Genomic DNA, 22,187 nt, shown 5'->3' on the forward strand with positions numbered 1-22,187 from the left:
GGCTCAGTGCAGCTGAGAGCATACGCAAGCTGCCTTCGCGTCATAACCTTGCCGCCACAAGGCTCAGCGTTTCCTATCGGCTTACAGGTTGAGAAAAGTATGAATTGGTAGCCTTTATGGGTATCCCGTACAGTGCCTTGTAAGAAACACTATCAAAATGCCATTCGAAACGAGAGATTCTCAGTCAGGTAATTACGAAAGTAAATTTCTTTCGATACTACAGTAACCCTTATACCCGTAGCCCTGAAGCAGTTGTCTATGTTTCTCCTCCACGAGTCTTATTTTGACCACATAGACATTAGCACGGACGGTTTCACCAATTCTAACAGCTCTACCGGACAGGCAGTTGTTCCATCGGCGCCCGTCTCATTTCAGTTTAAATATGGACACACTATCACGTCTACAGCAGCAGAACTTCTTCATGGTGCACTCAAGAACGTGCTCCAGCAACTACCAAATCAATGGACCATTTTCTGCGATTCTAAAGCAGCCCTACAAACTCTGCAGTTTACCCTACGTCGAGTGTTACACTAGCAGCTAGTGTACGAAATAAGGCACGCTTATCATCACGCGTTCGAGGAAGGTCACAATATTGTATTTCAATTGTCGCCGAGCCATTGCGGAATGCTCGGCCATGACAGTGCTGATGAGGCCGCACGTTCGCCTCTTCGAAAACACCAGCAGCTTCCTTTACCACTTTCAAGAACTGATGCTGCGCGGCAATCTCCATCACTTGCTCGCGACATCGCACTTCTGCGATGGAATTAACCGGGTTTCACCAACCCACCCTTGCGCTCTGTCGACCCTAACTTGCGACTTGGCCTGTCAGCTGGACTCTCCCGTCGCGAAACAACTTTACTGTGTCGCATGTGGTTGTGCGTCGCATTTACCAATTCCCATTCATTCCTGATAGGAATGGCCAACAGTGCAGTGTGCAATTTGTGCGGGTGCGATGAGACTCTAGAGAACCGTCTGTGTCACTACCCATCCTCTGACAGTCAACGACATAGTCTACAAGATAAATTTAACCTGCAAAACTTTAGAGCGCTCTTGGCAGAGAAGATCCTTGGACCATGGCCTATGCATTCTTTCATGCAAAAAGTCGCAAAATGCCTTCTGCACTTCGACAAGGATACTGGATTGTATGAACGCTTCTGACTGCATATTCCTCTGCGACTGACTGTGGTAAACAGTCTATTATTTTTCTTTTCTCCCCTTGTCTATTCTTCGCCTTTCTCCCTCCTCAAGTATAGGGTAGCCAACCGGCACGGTCTTGCTTAACCTCCCTAACTTTCCCTGTATGTTTCTCTCCCTCGCTTTCTCTGCTACGGGGTGGGCGGAATATTTCTTGTTGGTAAGCTTTGAACAAACAAGCCCAGTGCGTCCCCTTACAGTCCATGTTTGGTAATGCTTAAGCCTCTATAGATGTGTCTTCAAGGTTCGTGTCATGCCTGACGGTGGCTGTGCGTCAGTCATATGTAATGTGGTGCAATGTGTATTACGACTAATATGGCATGGCTCAATGGTATTTATCCAGTTCTAAAGTAATTAGTGCTATTTGTCCGCTGTTGTGCCTCACCGGCTGCGTCGGTCTGCGGCCGAGCTGAATGCCGTGGGTTCGATTGTGGGCCACGGCGGGCGAAATGACGCGAAACGCAAGAAACGTTGGTATGCCGTGCTTTGAATGCACGTTAAAGAAACCAAAGTAATCGAAATTATTACGGAGCTTCCCACTATACCTTCTGTCATATTGCGGCTTTGAGACTTAAAATACCCTAACATGACCTTTTCTTTTTTTAACTACGCCAGCTTTACCCTCACTGTTGCACATCTAGCAGTGTTCTAGTACACCACATTATAAAGTGTTTTCTTAGTTTTTCGAGTCTACTTCTTAGAGCAAAAGGCAAATCGAAGATGCGCGCCAGACCGGTGCCCATACATAGTCCACTCTTTTCTTTTCGATGAGACCGCATGGAGCACTGTAAGCGCCGTATGAAAGATCCGTTAATTTCGCGATCTTATCGGACAGAACAGGATGATCATTCGAGCTTTTTCATCTACGAACGTAGTAAAATGTAGTAGGAGAACGTAGCACGAATGCAGTAAATTGCGAGGTAGAGATATAATGCCGAAATGGCAGTCGCATTTCCTAGTACATACCCATGCTCTGTCACGAGGCCTGTTCGTCTCCGATGGAATATGCAACATTTTGCCCTGCACTCAAATAATTATTCACGCTAGAAGTACTTGCAAAGCTACTTCCAGCCAACCGTGATTGCGCTAGAAGTACTTGCAAAGCTACTTCCAGCCAACCGTGATGGTAGACATAACTTTGGCAAAAGCACCCAGCCCCCTGCGTGGCATGCACAACCGAAAGCCACGACATATCCCGTTTATTATGCAGTGATTACCTCGAAAAGCAAGTAGATAGCGAAGCTAAAACACACACAATATATTTATTTAACCAAATTGTGCCCGCAAACGATATATATACATGTCGGCAGAGGCAGCGGTGATACTGACAGCGTCGTTGGCAGTATAGTCTGAACTAATAGAAATGTTCCTGCCTAACTGACCCTTAATTATTTCAGTTACGACGTTACTGTTCACGTTAGCTTCTTGATCAGCCACTTATGACTTGAAGAAATGAAGAAATAGGAAGCCCAGAAGAAGAGAGCATTCTTTTTTCGAAAAAAATAATTATATGCTTTGTCTTATCGATCAAGGTCCGTAATGTGCTATCTACATGAAGTACTCTGCTTGCGACGACTCCGTCTAGGTACTGCAGCCATCGCTACATAATAGCACGCACTGTCATTATAGCACAAATATAAAAGGCAAACAAACACGTGCAGTGAAATTTGGCACCGTAATTACAGTCAGATGTGCTCGTTTTCAAAGAATAAATAAGGTCACGGCAAAGGCAATACACAGAAATCAACACCGATCCCTACAGTAGAGGCCAGTGATAATCCAAACAGCGCCTGTCTAAAGTGAAAGATCGGCAGGCAATACAAAACAAAGCAAACGTTACGCTATGCCCTAATACTATTTTTACAAGCGAGCCACATGTTCGTCGCCTTACTGTTGACAAAACTTTTGACTGTGCCAATTTTTTCGCAGTCGACGGTGTCATCGGCGCCCGCAGAAGAGAAGTTGTGAGGATGAAAGCTTCGCAGTGGAAACCATTCCTGCAGCGCCTCGCCTACAGCCTTCACAAAAACCCGGAAGTAAACGCCACTTGCCTCGAAAACATGCGGCTGTTTGTCGACGCCATGATGCGGCAAGATGATGCCGGACTGGAGCGTAAGCTTTCTTGAAGACAATGCCTTCCTTGGCGAGTTATCGACACTTTTTCGTATTGAACGTGTCAGTTTCTAACCTATTTTTCTAGCCTCTTTGGTGGCCCGACCACAGATTTAGCGCAGTATAAAATCGGGGCAAAGCTGATGATGGGATGGTGATGAACATTGTCATTCGCTCTGAGAGCTGCGCTGGTGACGTCAACGATGATTCCACAATGAGTTGGTGAAATGCATGCGACCATAGCCTTTCTCTTTTGTTTGCCGTTTTCACAAGTGAATATTTGTGCTGCTTATGTCTAATTCCAATTTTCTTGTCAGGAAAACTGCTATCATTTGTGAAGAAACAATTATAACGATACATATACCCGATGATAAGCGGCGATTACCTCTCAGAGCAAATGCCATCAAAGCTGAGTTCTTCGCAACTTGGTACCTGTGCCCTATACCGCCTAACATTATTCAACTTGCAAGTTCAGCGTTGACGTTTTAATGCGAAAGCATTATTGCCCCATTACGCGAAAATCTGGCATCGTCACAAAGTTATGATACCAAAATGGCCGCCGGCCATTTCTCAAGGAGGTTCCGGCAAACGAAGTGAATATGTGACTTTGAAAACCAATTTCTGTACATTTCGGCCTCCGGGGTGCAAGGCGACCACGCTTCCCCAACGCCCCGCAGGCTCCGCGACCATCTGCCAGACTAAAGGTGTGGCCTAGTGCATGCGTCATTGGGCACGTGATGGCACAGCCAATAGAAAGGAGGTGGCGCCGCGTCATCGGTGCATAATATGATCGACAACATTTCACCAAAAAGGAGCATAATGTCTTCGCATTCGTGTCTCTATCGAATTTTATGTGTTATTGACAGCGAGCGGCTTCCGGAGGTTTTATCATGTGCCAGTAACTGCAGCATTGGCCAACTTTTCATCGAGATTCGTTATGTTTCGCATGTCTAGAGTTAGAAATGTAACAGTAGCAGAACGTAACTGAGCCGTGCATAAAAAAGACAAAAGCCACTATGCCTGATATCCGGTCACTGTGTTGGACATGTAGTGGTCTGACACATACATTATGCTCAATTTTGTTTCACATTATTTTATTTCATATCTCCCATATCGCTTTCGTATGTGTGTGCGTGCATGCGCGCGTATATATATTATGTGTGTGCGTGTGTGTTCGTGTTATATTCTTACGAAAGGATGAAAAAATAGAGGAAGAAGAAGAATCGCGGGACGCTGGCAGCTGCGTGTTGTTGGTGGTAAGCATCTTATCTAATCTGACTCATTTTGTATATATATTGTAAATACAATCTTCTATACTCCCAACATCCCCGTAACATATTGGTGAGAGGTGCGGGGCACCACGGCTGGAAACGGAGCTCCGCAGTGGACGTGGCATCACCGTTCGCAGCATGACTGACGGTAAACACTCGTGATAAACGTCGTTGCCGCCTCCTGCGTCACCGTCACATCCTACGTCGCTGTCACCTTCGGTTGTCCTTGTGCAACTCAAGGATCCTGGAACTTTCTGCGGGACCGATGGCGCCGACATTGAAGAGTGAGTGGCCACGTACGAACGCGTGAGTGGAATCAACAGATGGGACCCTACGCTTATGCTAGCTAACCTGCTGTTCTACTTAAGAGGCACGGCAAAGGTGTGGTACGAAAACCACGAAGAGGAGCTAACCAGCTGGCACCAATGCAAAGAGAAATTGACAGAGCTGTTTGGCAAACCAACCGGCCGTAAAATTTCCGCAAAGCAGGAACTGGCCTCCCGTGCCCAATTCCCCACGGAGTCCTATGTCTCCTACATACACGACGTGCTGGCACTTTGTCGTAAAGCCGATCACGACATCACAGAAGCTGAGAAGGTCGGGCACGTGCTTAAGGGCATTGCTAACGACGCGTTTAATCTGCTCATTTGAAAAAGCTGCTCTACATTTGATGCAATCATTAAAGAGTGCCGACAATTCAAGCTGGTCAAAAGCCGACGCGCCTTGCAACCATTCGCCAGACTTCCCAATACTACCGCAACGTCGACGTGTGAACATCAACCCGCACAGCAGAATGCGTCGCCATCATAAGACGTGGTGCGAATCGTTAGACGTGAATTGGATGCGATGGCGCCCCAGGATTTCTGTTCGCGTAGCCCTCATGCTCCGACATTTTCAGTTCCCCTTGTACAAGCCATCGTTTGCCAGGAACATGAAAAAATTGGTTTACGTTCTGTCTGTGCTGTCGCCAATCCCAGAGCGAACGAACACCCTCCTACTATTTTCGCTCCACCCCAACGCTTCTCTCCGCGTTATCGCAACCCGACTGAGCGGAGAACGGCGGATGACCAGCCGATATGTTTCCCCTGTCGCCGTATTGGTCATGTCGCCCGATACTGTCGCAACTCGTGGGCCTCAACACCTCGCACGACGACCAACCTGAGCCGTTTTGATGTAAATGCCCGCAATGACTCGCCCACCGCCGAGCCTAACAGCGCCGACAACTCTGCTAGGAACACGTGGCACAGCCGCTCACCATCGCCGCGCGGACACCAGTCTCGTTCATCGCAAACACTTCACCCATCTTCCCGTTTGCCGCAGCCACGTCGCCTTTCATCTCCTGTGGCTTTTGGCCACACCCTTTCGGAAAACTAGAAAATGCAGCCCTCGGATGCGATGCCGCATTGCCGACTATTGCAGCAAATCCTCTGTCTGTGCACCCTCAAGAAGAAGTGTAATTGACGTTAAAATAGGCTGTGCGCCTGTCCAAGCACTCGTCGACGCTGGAGCCCACGTATCTGTGATGAGTCCTAGCCTACGTAGAAGTTTAAAAAAGGTCCTCACCCCAGCAGCTGCCCGAGTGCTTCGTGTGGCCGACGGCGCCGTGCAGGTTGTTCTTGGAATGTGTACTGCGCGTTTCAGTACAGCCTGCCGGCCTACTTCTGTTCTCTTTGCTGTGATCGACAACTGCCCTCACAACGTTATCCTTGGATCGGACTTTTTATCCACTCATTCTGCTCTCATCGACCTGCGCGACCGCATTCTCCAGTTAGAACTGCCTCAACTCGCCGATGCTCCGAGCACCGCCCCTCCGCACTTGTGCTCGCTTCGCGATGTGCACCTGTCACCCGAGGCCGTTACTTACGTCACTGTGACCGCCCAGCCGCAGGTTCCTGACGGTGAATATATGCTTCGCCCCATCACCGACATGATTTTGAACCAGAACGTTGCTGTTCCGCATACGCTGCTCACGGTTACTAATAACGACGTCGTTCTACCGCTTCTGAATTTCAGCCTGTGCCTAGTGATTCCTGCCGGCATGTTCTTGGCCAGTTTTCTAGTGCTTCAGAATGTGACATTGAGAGTCTGAATGGCGACAGTGGTTTATTAGCGCCAATTGCAGCTCACAGCTCTGGTTCCTTAACGGATGACTTCGCGAAAATGATTGCACCTGACCTCACCTATGCACAGGCGACGGACGTACGTCTCCTGCTTGCATGATACAGTGACATCTTTGATTTCGGCGACAGGCCTTTAAGCCGAACATCTCTTGTTCAGCACCGTATAAACACTGCAGACACGAATCCTATTCGTCGGCGTCACTATCGTGTATCGCATGCTGAACGTCAAGTCATCCGATCAGAAGTGGACTGAATGCACCGCAAAGGGCTCATCGAGCCGTCACATTCGCCTGTCGTCCTTGTGAAAAAGGAAGGTGGTACCTGGCGTTTTTGCGTCAATTATCGCCACTTAAACAAGATCACGCGAAAAGACGTCTACCCACTACTACGCATCGATGACACCTTGGACTGTTTGCACGGAGCTAAATACTTCTCGTCCATCGATCTTCGATCCGGCTACTGCCAGATTTCAATTGATGAATGGATCGCGAGAAGACGGCCTTCATCACACCAGATGGCTTATATCAGTTCAAAGTCATGCCCTTTGGCCTATGCAATGCTCCTGCGACATTTGAACGTATGATGGACTCTCTTCTGCGAGGCTACAAATGGACCACCTGTTTCTGTTACCTTGACGATGTTATTGTTTTTTCGCCCACGTTCGGCAGCCACCTTACCCGACTCGCTGCCATTCTTCGCGTCTTCCGAAAGGCCAGCCTCCAACTGAACTTCACGAAGTGTCAATTCCGGCGCCGTCAGATTACCGTGTTCGGACACCTCGTTCACGCATCCGGTGTCCAACCAGATCCGGAAAAAGTTCGTGCCGTGCGCAGTTTCCCTGTGCCACGTTCTCCTTCTGACGTGCGCTGCTTCGTCGGCCTGTGTTCTTACTTTCGCCGTTTCGTCAAAAACTTCGCCGACGTTGCTCGGCCCTTGACAGATCTGAAGAAGAACACGCCATTCTCATGGAGCGCGAAGCAGGCTTACGCGTTCGCCGCTCTCATCGGATTTCTGACCACCCCTCCCATACTTGCCCCCTTTGATCCATCTGCACCGACCGAAGTCCATACTGGCGCCTGTGACCATGGTATCGGCGCTGTTCTCGCCCAACAACAGAATGGTACCAAGTGCGTGATAACTTACGCCGGCCACCTACTGTCCCCTGCCAAGAGAATTTACTCCATCACCGAGCTGGAGTGCTTGCCTTTAGTTTGGGCTGCCGCCAAGTTCCGGCCATATTTGTACGGCCGCACGTTTTCGGTCATTGCAGACCACCACGCACTCTGCTGGCTGTCTTGACTCTGGAACCCGACAGGACGGCTTGGTCGCTGGGCTTTGCTGCTCCAAGAATTTTCGTTTGCGGTCAACTATAAGTATGGTCGTCTGCACAAGGAGGCTGACTGCTTCTCTCGTTCCCCCGTGGATCCCCCTGATCCTGCTGCGCATGATCCGGTGACCTGCGTGATGGCTTTTACTGACATGACCGACATGCGCGCTGAACAACAACGCGACGAATTCTTGCAGTGCATCAACGCTGGAGCGCAATCTGGCAGCACTGACGCCACGAGCCGCATGTTCGTTCTGCCCTACGGCATTCTCTACCGCCTCAATATCAACCCTGACGGCCCTGAGCTGCTCCTTTTCCTTCCTCGTCATCTGCGATCCGTCGCTCTCGAACAACTTCACGATGCGCCGACGGTGGGACATCTTGGCGTTTTGCGTACTATACGACCGCGTACGACGCCAGCTCTTCCGGTAGGATCTCTGCCTCTCCGTGCGTCGTTATGTCGCAACTCGCGAATTGTGTCAGCGCCGGAAGAAACCTCCCCTGCCACCTGTCGGACGACTCTATCCAATCGAAGTTCCCTCTGAACCGTTCTTTCGCGTAGGCCTTGACCTGCTTAGCTCTTTTCCGACGACGACTAGTGGGCATAAAGGTACGTCTGCACTAGCAACAAAAGCGCGCGCGACACGCCGCACGGAGCAAGCGCCCACGCGGCAGTCGCGCGCGGACAAGTCCACAGTCGAGTTTTGCGGCACGCGGCAACGGCGCGTGGAGTCCCGCCTTGTTTCGTTCCACTCGATATACTTCTCGTGACAACGCGCTCTCCGTTCCGCCGATTTCGTGTTCCATCCCGGGCTATTTTGAGCCAGCAGTCGCCGAAGTTCTTAAGTTTCCCCGCTGCCTGCTAGCCTGCATGGTATGTACAAACACAATGACATGCTCGCACATGTTTCCGCAACATTCAGAAATTTTCACCAATTACTCATCTGTCATGCCAAACGGCTGCCCAATAATGTGCCAACGGTTGGCGCGCAGCTCCTTGTCCTTAAAATCGACGTTCGATTTGCCATAGACGCACGCATATCCGCGAGCGGTTTCCAAAAACGCCTCCATTGAGAGTCGACTTCTGTGTCGACGTCTCGGTGGCGGTGTGGGAAGGCTCAGCAAAAACTGCCCCCTTGACTTGAAATGGCCTCTGAGATTTTACGGCGTGCGTGTCACTCAGAGTCCATAGATTATGATTTTTTACTTACGCGACAGGTGGCGTCACAACCGCGCAGCTTGCTTCTTATTGGTGCTCGTTTTGCGGCTTCCGCGAAGAAATGGGTCTCGCGCCCATTCGCGCGTTGCCGCCGTTTTTCGTGAATTTTCCCGCGCGAGATAGCACCGCTCACCGCGCGCGGCGTGTCGCGCGAGTTTCTGTCGCTAGTATGGACGTACCCTAAGTAGATCGCCGTCGCTGCTGATTACGCGATAACAAAGGCGTTGCCAACTAGTTGCGCAACAGACGTCGCCGATTTTCTGCTCCACGACGTCATTCTCTTCCATGGTGCACCTCGACAGTTACTTATAGACCGCGGCCACTCGTTCGTGTCTCGAGTTGTCGACTACCTCCTCCGCTCTTGTGCCACTGAGCACAAGCTGTCCACCGCCTACCACCCAAACGAACGGTCTTACGGAGCGTCTAAACTGAACAATCGCAGAGATGCTGTCGATGTACGTCCACAACGATCACTGCGACTGGGACGCCACGCTGGTTCGCGTATAGCTCGTCCGGACATGACACCGCAGGATATTCACCCTTTTATCTTTTGTATGGTCGCGAGCCCACGTTATGTGTGACACCGCCCTCCCTTCTGTGCCACATGTTGCCACTGAGAACGCTCGTGAAGTCATCGATAGCGCTCACATGGCACGTCAAGTCGCCTGATCTCGTTTGTTAGCCTCACAGCATATACAGAAAGAGCGTTACGACCGGTGCCATCGCGATATTAAGTTCGCGCCAGGTGCTTGGGCGCTCCTTTGGTCACCATGTCGTTGGGTTGGCCTCTCTTAGAAGCTTCTGTCTCGCTACACAGGGCATTATGAAGTCTTACGTGAAGTTAACGACGTAAATTACGAGACTGCGCTGCTACAGTTTGATGCGTTCTCAAGTCCGACGCCTGTTGACGTCGTCCACGTTTCGCGGCCGAAGCCATACTTCGCTCGCAATTCTTCGCCTACCATGCACCGAGGCGGCGCTTCACCACGTGGCGGTCCTGTTACGGAAGGCTGAAAGAAGAGGGGAAGAAGAAGAATCGCGGGACGCTGGCTGCTGCGTGTTGTTCGTCGTCAGCCATCTTATCTAGTCTGGCTCATCTTGTATATATGTTGTAAATAGCATCTTCTATACTCCCAACATCCCCGTAACAATATATTATGTGTGTGCGTGTGTGCGTGCGTGCGTGTGGGTGTGTGTGCGTGCGTGTGTGCGTGCGTGTGCGTGTATGTGTATGCGTGCGCGTGCGTGATATGCCCGGCAAATATGTCGCGCCCGCTTTAAATTTGTTGCTCACATACGCACACAACCTTTTTTCCAAGGCATTCACTCCTAAGAATAGCGGCTGGAGCTATTTACGTTCGAAAAAAATGTGGTTGCATTCTGCTTCAAAATGCAGTGCTTGACTCTCTTGGATCCTTACCCAGTGGAATACTACGAGGATCATTGACCGATGAAGCGTCGTACGCAGGGTGCTTTTCAGCAAACGTCACGGATATAAATGGAAACTTCGTTTCGAGGAAGTTCTGCGACGTCGTTGTCTATCATCGAGCTGCAATTCCCAATTTCCCAGTTCTTCAAAACCAGGTGATACCACCATTGATGTTCTTCCTTAAGACACATAAAATCACATTGCTGTCGCCTATCAAGTTTAAGATCGTGGATCATGTTAAGGTGTTTCAGTCTTCTCTGCACTGCAGATGTTTCCTCACCTTTGAAAGTCAATGTACTCCTCTTTTTCATGAGAACTGACCTTGACAGGACTTGCACCCTGGGCTATAGGCTGTAAAGAAACAGCTTGATGGTGCCCACGAGGTAAAATACAAGGCAGCATGAGACAGGCACATTAACCTCATTAATCACACATTTTTCATCCAGCAAATAAGCTATCCGCACAGTAGTAGCCAGGACGTTATATCGTCATGAAAATATATTTCTTCGACTTACGTAAGTAACAGAAAAGCAAGCATAGAGTAAATTTACATGACGAATAAATGAATGGAGGCAGCAATACAAGAAGTTATATAATGTTTGTATTTGGGCCTCTGGTTCAAGTACCACCCTGGTTCAATCGACCTTGCAGGAAGGCCTAAACATTGTGGACAAATTCTTAAAGGAAAGAGGAATGTAAATGTAACTGTCTTACACGAAGACGGCTGTGTTACCTTTCACCAGAGCATACTTAAAGGATTTTCATCTGTGTCTGAGCGACAACCTTTCGACATAGTGAAAGAACACAAATTTCTGTGGTCTATCACAGACAGGAAACTTTCTTGGAATTCTCACATTAGAGCCCTCGAAGAACAAATAAACTCAGTAATAAATGTTCTTCGCCGCCTAGCAGGCACTACATGGGGAGGATCGGCTTCATCCTTACTAAAAGTACGCAATGCGCTTATAAATCAAAAGACAGCATATTCTTCACCTGTTCTGCATGGAATGTCCGGTTCATCTGAAAAGCGACTCCAGCGATTAATAGCGAGGAGCCTTAGAGTATGCTTAGGCGCTACTCGAGCAACCTTAAGTTCCTTAGTAATTGCTGAGGCACGTTATCCTCCATTTCCTACTATGAGGACGGTTGATACCTGTCGACACTACTTTCGCGTGTCAGTGCAGTACAAAAGACACTCACTAGCAAGTGTACTAATTCAGAGAGACAGGGCGAACATGAATTCGGTTATTCAGGTGCACTAACGTCTATTACCACATGACGGTCCTCAGATATCATATCACATCACGGTCCTTTTGGTCCTCAGATATCTCCTACCCTCGATGGTGACTCGTCGCTCGTAAATGCAACTCTAGGTTGAAGGAATTATTCACAAGCGAGATATGCCTATGCTAGCAGCAAAACAACTAGCTTTGTCGGAGATATACTTTGGAAGATGTGGCTATATTCAAGCGTATACAGATAGTTCGTGCCAAATAATTCTTCTACAGCTGCCTTTGTCATTCCAGAATAGAACCAAATACAGACATTTAAACTATTTCACAGGACGCAACACCTGTGCTCTTTGCAATATTGTTTTTCTTACGATATATAGATTCAGTGCAAAAATGGGAACAATAGGTAATCCTTTGTGACTCGCAGGCAGCTTTCTCTTCACTTCGTGGTGACGTCAGCAATTCGCAAACATGGCGTTAGTTTACGAGACACTAAAGGAGCTCACAAAAGCAAGTGCAGAAAATCGCACAATAATGTTCCAATGCATGCCTGGCCACTGCAATATTCCTGGGAATATTACAGCGGACAAGGCAGCACGATAAGTGCATGTTAGTAACGCCCCATATGGCCGCTCTCAAAGTCACGGCAAATTGCGGCACATACTGAGACAGATCTCAGCCTGTGGTGGCACAGCAACATGGTTTGATCAGTACATGAAATCCTCAGCTTTATTTTTCACTGACCCATCGCTTCAATTTAAAATTTCCTCCACATTAGATACAACCATAGCCTTTGAAATGCTCATTCCCCATCTGGGCTCGGTACAGCGTACACAGAACACTTTCACAGCGAAACTGTTAAGGGCTAGTTCTCTCAGGTTCGTGTGCGTATGCAGACACAAAATCCCGAAGATAGTGTAATGTCAGGTCGACCCGCGGCGGAGGTAAAGGAGGCGTTAAGCACTCCCTATACATGGGCCAATCCCGAAGATAGTGCAATGCCGCGCCGACAACCCGCGGCGGAAATGCAGTACGTCATTCAGTGGCCCAGATACACAGCTTCGCTGGTCATCCTTCCTCACAGAGTGGAAGGGCAGTGAGTTTTCTACACAGCATTTCAGTAGCTGATGGTCCGGAATGCACTTGTGTCCATGGGGATGAGGATGTACAGCATATCCGCGACGCGGCACAAACAGACAACGCTTACTACGTAATTTTATTACGGAGGTCTTAGGCCCTTGGCCAACGTACTCATTGCAAAGACGAGCGTTACTGGCCCTTCAAAGATTTCTAGAAGCGAGCAATACTGTCGGAAACTATTCAGTAGGGTCTATCGGTTTCTTTCTTTTTTTTTTTTTTTTGACCCGACTTTGCCCAGCTCAATGCCTGCTTTGATGTACCTTTGTATGAATCTAATCCATGCTTTGTTTTGTGCCCTGATTTAAGCCTAGTTTGTGAGCGGACATTGTTTTGCTGTGTGCATTATTGCACTTATGTGGCTGGAGTTCGTGTTATTGTAATTGCATTATATCTTATTAATATTTGTTCTTCTTTAAATCCTTATATGAGAAGGAGTAGCCGGTGCCAATTAAAGGCGACATCATCATAACTAAACAGTAGTATTACATACAATAGATATGTGTCATTTTTATACTCTAAAACGTAACAACACATCAAATACGTAAAAAAATTAGAAACATAAATCAATTGTAATAAAAATGTACTTTACAATACGGCCACAGAAAAGTTTAAACATAATTGATTTACTGTATTTGGTAGCTTTTAAAATAGTGAAAAATATAATTCACGGCAGTTCGCGTCTGGCTCGCAAGAAACCCTTGAAACGAATCGTGCATTATTAGCATGTGCCTCTCTTATTTGCAAATGCTTAAAACTCACTTTTACATACGAATTAAAGGTGCACATAGAAATAAATGCAGAAAATTGAATTGAAACTTAACTGAACCCCAGCATGCCTACACAAGTGAAAGTCATGTTTCTCATTTTATCGCAAAAAGACATCTTGCCAATCTTCAATTACAATTGCAAGAAGGTGGCATATTTAGCAACAACAATAGCATTTTTATGGGCATATGCTAATGAAGGTCAGTTCTGTGTCTTACGAGGAGTACGTTCACACAGCTAGGAAACACGAAAGCTTCCAGCTAGGATTGTATTCTTCGCAGCATTCAATGCTGCGACGTCATGACCCATGCCATGTTTACTAAATTCACATTGCAGCAAACCCCAGCAAAGATCTTCGTCTTCACGCAGTCCTTGGTTAAAATAGGTGTATGCATTCCGTCTTCATGCACTGACGAAAACTTCGCAGTCATAGTAAATGATGGTGAGTGGCTCTTGATTGCTATCGCGAGCACTTCTGAGCATATTCCTCGTGAAGCTCAAAACCGCAAAACGCAATGCCACTATAAAAAAAAGGTGGGATATCGTGAACACAAAGTAACAATTACAGTCGATCTTGCCGACATATATAGATCTTCTTTGTGCACCTTTTTGTTGAATATAGACAGAAACAAAGATGCAGCAGTCATTGTGGAAAGCTCCGAATTCAAAGATCAACCGACGCAAGATATTGATTCTGCACGGCCAAGAAATACGCCAAGTCAGCCGTCTATCTGCCTAAGCAAGCTAGCCTGTAAATATACTAACGAGTGAAAACGCACACAACCTAACTGCAGCTTAGCTATCTTTACTTAAGCAAAGTTAATCACCAGGACGCTAACCCTGAAGGCCTACCCCTGAATATTATTCAAAGCACAGCCTCCCATATACTTTCTGAGGCTGCTGGGTAAGTGGCTTCCCATTCTATTCCGCAGTTGCGACTACTCGAAAAGGAGGAGGAGGAGGAGGAGGAGGAAAAAACTTTATTCTTGTCCTGTACAAGGTGTTGCCACCCGCCTGGCTAGTCCCATGTTGCGAGCTGCCAGGTGACACCTACAGATACGGTTCAAAAACATCTAATTCAACGGACCGTGCCTTACTGTATGAGGCCACATCAAAGCTTCCGAAAACGTGTAGATGTAGCCAAAAATTTACAGAGAAAGATAACTACTGCATAGCACGTGTTAATGGTGAAGAAAACACTGAACATGTTCTGTTCTGGTACTGAGGACATGAGTGGCAGACATACACATACCATCACGCGTATCTATATATCATCCTGTCCATAGCACGCTGTCTCGTTTTAATACGAAACCGATATTCATACACAAGTATCTTCAGTCTTTTTGTTCCGTGTAGTTTCAAAAGCGATACCAAAGTACTGTTCGCTGCTTTTAAGCTTCATGAAGCGGCACCTAGCAGATATCTGATGCAGTCTACGCTGTCTTCGTTATGAATACCAGGTCGGTGTATGTATGTATGTATGTATGCATGTATGTATGTATGTATGTATGTATGTATGTATGTATGTATGTATGTATGTATGTATGTATGTATGTATGTATGTATGTATGTATGTATGTATGTATGTATGTATGTATGTATGTATGTATGTATGTATGTATGTATGTATATACATATATATTGATTAGGAATTCTTTTAGCTAGCATTGCGATCTCACATCTCCCTAGAGCAGGACGGGTGACGTGATATGAGCCGCCCCAGGTTCTCATCCTCAGCATATTCACACTGACTCCCACTCTACACGTTTTAAAGCGAAGCTTTCTTTTTGAAATCTTTCCGTATGCGGCAGCGCCAATGCGCCGATGCCTTGTCTACGAGACGAACTGCACCAACACATCGCGAGCGCGGGCACGCTTAAAAACAATAATTAGCCCTCGTAACTCGACGTAGCAGCATCATTCTTTCGACTAGCACAGTGGTGACTCTCACGTGACCAGGACGTGACCGGGACTCACACGCACTTTCTTTACCACTGCTGCTGAATTGCTGTTGTCTTGCCGAATAGCTCACACATAAAAAAAACTGGTTTGACATGCCTGATGGTGGGATTCAACCTCGGTTTCCCAGCCCCGCCGCCCGAAACTCCTACCGTAAGCCATTAGGCCACTATCGCACGCATACTTCTATCGTTGCCCACACCAACTATGTTTTTGAGATAATCGCCGCGCATGTTGGCGTGTTGCAGCACTTATGCGCCCCTCACCGGTTTCCTTTACGCCAAAGAAACAAAAACAAAAATGGACAGATTTATAGCATTTGATTAACCAATTCCCGAAAGCTCCGCTTCACATAGATCCCAAGATGTGCGTTTGATCTGCCGAGTTTCTTGTACATCAGTCACGTGCAGTAATATCCATCAAGGCAAGCTACCGATGCATCGTGTTCATGACGTAAGCTGTTAGGCATATGTTAGCGAAAGCGATGTTACATGCCTCTACTACTTGCACCTACATCACCTTCAACGCCGTTGTAATTTCTCCTGAACGAACCTCAACAGTTGTACGCACATTCGTTGCTTCAATGGGAAATGGATAAAGATGTTTTCTTGCTAGAAATCCTCAAGTTCTGGCTAAACTTAAGTGCAACATGTTGTAGAGAATTGTCACATGACAGGATGTGACCTCAACCTTCTTGCGCATGTGTCAGGCCGACATTTGCCACCTGGTGTTCATTTTTAAGGTTGCATTGGCTAAAGGCGACAAACAGCCTTCGGGCGAGACATGGGGACGCCTTTTTCGGGCATTTATACCAATGCGCCGAGATGCTTCTGAACAGAAAGAACAAAAAAGTGATCTAGCAGAACTTATCAACTTATCGTGGAGATCTCTTAGTGAAGTCGGCTTCTCTAAGGTGCCTCTTGTCTAGTTTGTCGTTTGAAGGCGTCATGACGTCCTCAATACAAACAAGTCAGAGTACTTTGATTTGTATGGTGGTAAACCTTTCTTCTTCTGTTTTCAGATGCTGTTTTACAGGACTTGTGAATCAGATTTCACCACTAGTAAACTTCAAAAATCCTTACAATGTTGGTCGGTATCAGGCGTTTAAGGAAATCTTTACTTCGCCTTAACTCCTGCACTTTTTTGATAAATTTCTTACGACGAAAGATTTACTTCAGAGAAAACAGCGTGATTTTAGATGATTTAGCTAAGTTTCTCACACTCTTCCCCCGTGGCGGCTAGCACTTTCACACGCTGTTTTCCGCCGGCTTGGAATCAGCCAACTACTAAGCAGTCCTTTATCGTAGTAGTTAACGTTACGTAGTAGCTTTGCGACATTGTAGCGCCTTCAAGGTCAGCGCTGAAGAGGTTTTAACGTATCTTTGTTATAGAACAAATGCCATCCTCGTTGAAACACATATCACATGACCTAAAACATTATACGTACTATTAGTACCACAGCGAGTCGCAAATGATATCAAATTCCGCTTTTCACTCGCTTACGACCGTCCATGGACAACTCATAAACTCACGTTGAACAGCCGTAGTAGAACTCCTGCCGTCCCCGTCACGTGACCGTAGCCCCTACCGTCGTGTTCTCGCTGCTGCTGTCACATACATATCTGAACCTCCATAACCAAGTTGGTCGATATGGGAAAGCCTTGCGCAACCCAAAACGATGTTCGAAGGTAGCTACTTCAATATCATCCGTCTAACCTTTATTCCTACATTTAATTTGCATTGCCCTTATTTTTTATCCTATTACGTTCGGAGGTCATTGCATGTATTGGTCTTGTACAAAACAACGCATTTTTTCCAACAAACACGTCTATGAGGCATACTTTCGCTTCATTTAAGTAGCTTCTTGGCGCTGTCAATTACAAGTTGCTTAAAAATTTGGCAAAGTGTCCTATATTATCGCGCGTATTTATTAATGTAGTAGCCTGTGATAAAAAAAATGTGCTGTTAAGTTTATGTTGCGTGTTTATTCGATTAGCTAAGCTGATGTTTAATATTTCTGTAAGACCTGCTTTGTCGTGCGTATTTTTTTGCGTAAGTATCCAGCAAAAGTATGTGTGTATACATGCAGCTGTGAGCTCCAGCACTCCGACATTTCATCTAATTTTTATATTTGTGTATTTGCCTGAGTAAGAACTCATTCTGTAATGTCAAAGGAGTGAACAGACGAAGCAACAAGTGAGCAATTCCTTATTGAAAATAGACTTCTTCTGTACTTCTTTTCGGCAACTAAACACTTGCACCGCATGATAGTTGTACCACGCGTAGACACAAGTAACGTGCCAAAGTAAAAATTTTCCATACAGCCCCTCATGAAACGCCGAAGGTAGTGGCCTACTTGAGCAGGCCTACGAAGTTGTGAACCTGACGTAATAATGTGAGCCACCAAAGGGACTGTGCCGTCTTTGTTGCGTTTCAGCTCTTTCAAAGTGGAACCTCGCCAGTATCGTTGCACTCTGTGACTACAACGAACCACCGGAGGAGACGCCTGTGCTAATCATGTGAGTAGCCTGGGGAGATTTCTCACGCTTTATTCAAACCGATACCAAACGTGTCCAAGCTCCGTTTCGCAAAACATTTGGCGCCAACTACACGATTACTAGTACAAAATTCTACAATCCGTTTTTGTGGAAATTTTTGTTCAAAGGAGCACCTGCTTAAATACGCGTTCAACGTATCGCCGTGCGCGTTGCAATCTCATATATACCGTGTCAATTCCTTTATTGGTGCAGCTGGAAATATATAAAACAGAGTGGTCAGGCATCTCTCCCTCCACAGCTACGAGTATGCGAGATGAGAGTATTGTCCAAGGCAAACGCCATTGCTTGAGAATGCATCTGCTTATTCTACTATATCAAAGTAATGGACTGGAACCAGTGGCGTAGCTAGGTCGTCTGGCACCCAGGGCCCATAGGTCTTCTGTCACCCCCCTCCCCGGGTGTAGCCGGCGGAAAGAGGGGTGTCTTCAGACGTATATGACACCCCCCCCCTCACTGGCCCCTTGCACCCGGGGCCCACGGCCCCCCGGCCCGCCCTGTTGCTACGCCACTGACTGCAACTCGGCCCAGATCTTCCCAGCTCTACCCAGCACTTGCCAACACTGCATTATTAAAATCGCACGATAATGCAGCTGGTGCAATGATTTCATTATCAGCTTTGCAGGCTAAGAATATCATCATCATCATCAGCCTGGTTATGCCCACTGCAGGGCAAAAGCCTCTCCCATACTTCTCCAACTACCCCGGTCATGTGCTAATTGTGGCCATGTTGTCCCTGCAAACTTCTTAATTTCATCCGCCCACCTAACTTTCTGCCGCCCTCTCCTACGCTTTCCTTCCCTTGGAATCCATTCTGTAACTCTTAATGACCATCGGTTATCTTCCCTCCTCATTACGTGTCCTGCCCATGTCCATTTCTTTTTCTTGATTTCAACTAAGATATCATTAACTCGCGTTTGTTCCCTCACCCAATCTGCTCTTTTCTTATCCCTTAACGTAACACCTATCATTCTTCCTTCCATAGCTCGTTGCGTCGTCCTCAATTTGAGTAGAACCCTTTTCGTAAGCCTCCAGGTTTCTGCCCCGTAGGTGAGTACTGGTAAGACACAGCTATCATACACTTTTCTCTTGAGGGATAATGGCAACCTGCTGTTCATGATCTGAGAATGCCTGCCAAACGCACCCCATCCCATTCTTATTCTTCTGATTATTTCAGTCTCATGATCCGGATCCGCAGTCACTACCTGTTCTAAGTAGATGTATTCCCTTACCACTTCCAATGCCTCACTACCTATTGAAAACTGCTGTTCCCTTCCGAGACTGTTAAACATTACTTTAGTTTTCTGCAGATTAATTTTTAGACCCACCCTTCGGCTTTGCCTCTCTAGGTCAGTGAGCATGCATTGCAGTTGGTCCGCTGAGTTACTGAGCAAGGCAATATCATCAGTGAATCGCAAGTTACTCAGGTATTCTCCATTAATTCTTATCCCCAATTCTTCCCAATCCAGGTCTCTGAATACCTCCTGTAAACACGCTGTGAATAGCATCGGAGATATCGTATCTCCCTGCCTGACGCCTTTCTTTATTGGGATTTTGTTGCTTTCTTTATGGAGGACTACGGTGGCTGTGGAGCCGCTATAGATGTCTTTCAGTATTTTTACATATGTCTCGTATACACCCTGATTCCGCAATGCCTCCATGACTGCTGAGGTTTCGACTGAATCAAACGCTTTCTCGTAATCAATGAAAGCTATATATAAAGGTTGGTTATATTCCGCACATTTTTCTATCACCTGATTGATAGTGTGAATATGGTCTATTGTTGAGTAGCCTTTACGGAATCCTGCCTGGTCCTTTGGTTGACGGAAGTCTAAGGTGTACCTGATTCTATGTGCAATTACCTTAGTAAATACTTTGTAGGCAACGGACAGTAAACTGATCGGTCTATAATTTTTCAGGTCTTTGGCGTCCCCTTTCTTATGGATTAGGATTATGTTAGCGTTTTTCCAAGATTCCGGTACGCTCGAAGTCATGAGGCATTTCGTATACAGGGTGGCCAGTTTCTCTAGAACTATCTGCCCACCATCCTTCAACAAATCTGCTGTTACCTGATCCTCCCCAGCTGCCTTCCCCCTTTCCATAGCTCCCAAGGCTTTTTTTACTTCTTCCGGTGTTACCTGTGGGATTTCAAGTTCCTCTAGACTATTCTCTCTTTCATTATCGTCGTGGGTGCCAATGGTACTGTATAAATCTCTATAGAAGTCCTCAGCCACTTGAACTACCTCATCCATATTAGTAATGATATTGCCTGCTTTGTCGCTTAACGCATACATTTAATTCTTGCCAATTCATAGTTTCTTCTTCACTGCTTTTAGGCTTCCTCCGTTCCTGAGAGCATGTTCAATTCTATCCATATTATACTTCCTTATGTCAGCTGTCTTACGCTTGTTGATTAACTTCGAAAGTTCTGCCAGTTCTATTCTAGCTGTAGGGTTAGAGGCTTTCATACACTGGCGTTTCTTGATCAGATCTTTCGTCTCCTGTGATAGCTTACTGGTATCCTGTCTAACGGAGTTACCACCGACTTCTATGGCACACTCCTTAATGATGCCCACAAGATTGTCGTTCATTGCTTCAACACTAAGGTCCTCTTCCTGAGTCAAAGCCGAATACCTGTTCTGTAGCTTGATCTGGAATTCCTCTATTTTCCCTCTTACCGCTAACTCATTGATCGGCTTCTTATGCTTGCTTGCTTGCCTGCTTTGTCGCTTAACGCATACATTTAATTCTTGCCAATTCATAGTTTCTTCTTCACTGCTTTTAGGCTTCCTCCGTTCCTGAGAGCATGTTCAATTCTATCCATATTATACTTCCTTATGTCAGCTGTCTTACGCTTGTTGATTAACTTCGAAAGTTCTGCCAGTTCTATTCTAGCTGTAGGGTTAGAGGCTTTCATTCACTGGCGTTTCTTGATCAGATCTTTCGTCTCCTGTGATAGCTTACTGGTATCCTGTCTAACGGAGTTACCACCGACTTCTATGGCACACTCCTTAATGATGCCCACAAGATTGTCGTTCATTGCTTCAACACTAAGGTCCTCTTCCTGAGTCAAAGCCGAATACCTGTTCTGTAGCTTGATCTGGAATTCCTCTATTTTCCCTCTTACCGCTAACTCATTGATCGGCTTCTTATGTACCAGTTTCTTCCGTTCCCTCCTCAGGTCTAGGCTAATTCGAGTTCTTACCATCCTATGGTCACTGCAGCGCACCTTGCTGAGCACGTCCACATCTTGTATGATGCCTGGGTTAGCGCAGAGTATGAAGTCTATTTCATTTCTAGTCTCGTTGTTCGGGCTCCTCCACGTCCACTTTCGGCTATCTCGCTTGCGGAAGAAGGTATTCATTATCCGCATATTATTCTGTTCCGCAATCTCTACTAATAACTCTCCCCTGCTATACCTAGTGCCTATGCCATATTCCCCCACTGCCTTGTCTCCAGCCTGCTTCTTGCCTACCTTGGCATTGAAGTCGCCCATCAGTATACTGTATTTTGTTTTGACTTTACCCATCGCTGATTCCACGTCTTCATAGAAGCTTTCGACTTCCTGGTCATCATCACTGGATGTAGGGGCGTAGACTTGTACAACCTTCATTTTGTACCTCTTATTAAGTTTTACCACAAGACCTGCCACCCTCTCGTTAATGCTATAGAATTCCTGTACGTTACCAGCTATGTTCTTATTAATCAGGAATCCGACTCCTAGTTCTCGTCTCTCCGCTAAGCCCCGGTAGCACAGGACGTGCCCACTTTTTAGCACTGTATATGCTTCTTTTGGCCTCCTAACTTCACTGAGCCCTATTATATCCCATTTACTGCCCTCTAATTCCTCCAATAGCACTGCTA

General features: G+C 46.7%; 1 protein-coding gene across 5 annotated transcripts in view; it reads left to right on the top strand.

The window, feature by feature from the left end:
* Positions 1-22,187, top strand: part of LOC142592735 (nose resistant to fluoxetine protein 6-like) — a 101,927-nt gene that overhangs the window by 1,652 nt on the left and 78,088 nt on the right. For 4 of the 5 annotated variants that reach the window (XM_075704341.1, XM_075704342.1, XM_075704339.1 and 1 more), the window contains exons 2-5: positions 3,124-3,306; positions 10,640-10,827; positions 14,146-14,251; positions 18,206-18,287. In XM_075704341.1, coding sequence (XP_075560456.1) covers positions 3,124-3,306; positions 10,640-10,827; positions 14,146-14,251; positions 18,206-18,287 — 559 coding nt within the window. The remainder of the gene's footprint in view (positions 1-3,123; positions 3,307-10,639; positions 10,828-14,145; positions 14,252-18,205; positions 18,288-22,187) is intronic. The other variant, XM_075704343.1, reaches the window with a different exon arrangement.

This window comes from Dermacentor variabilis, chromosome 9, assembly GCF_050947875.1.
Source record: "Dermacentor variabilis isolate Ectoservices chromosome 9, ASM5094787v1, whole genome shotgun sequence".
Taxonomy (NCBI): domain Eukaryota; kingdom Metazoa; phylum Arthropoda; class Arachnida; order Ixodida; family Ixodidae; genus Dermacentor; species Dermacentor variabilis.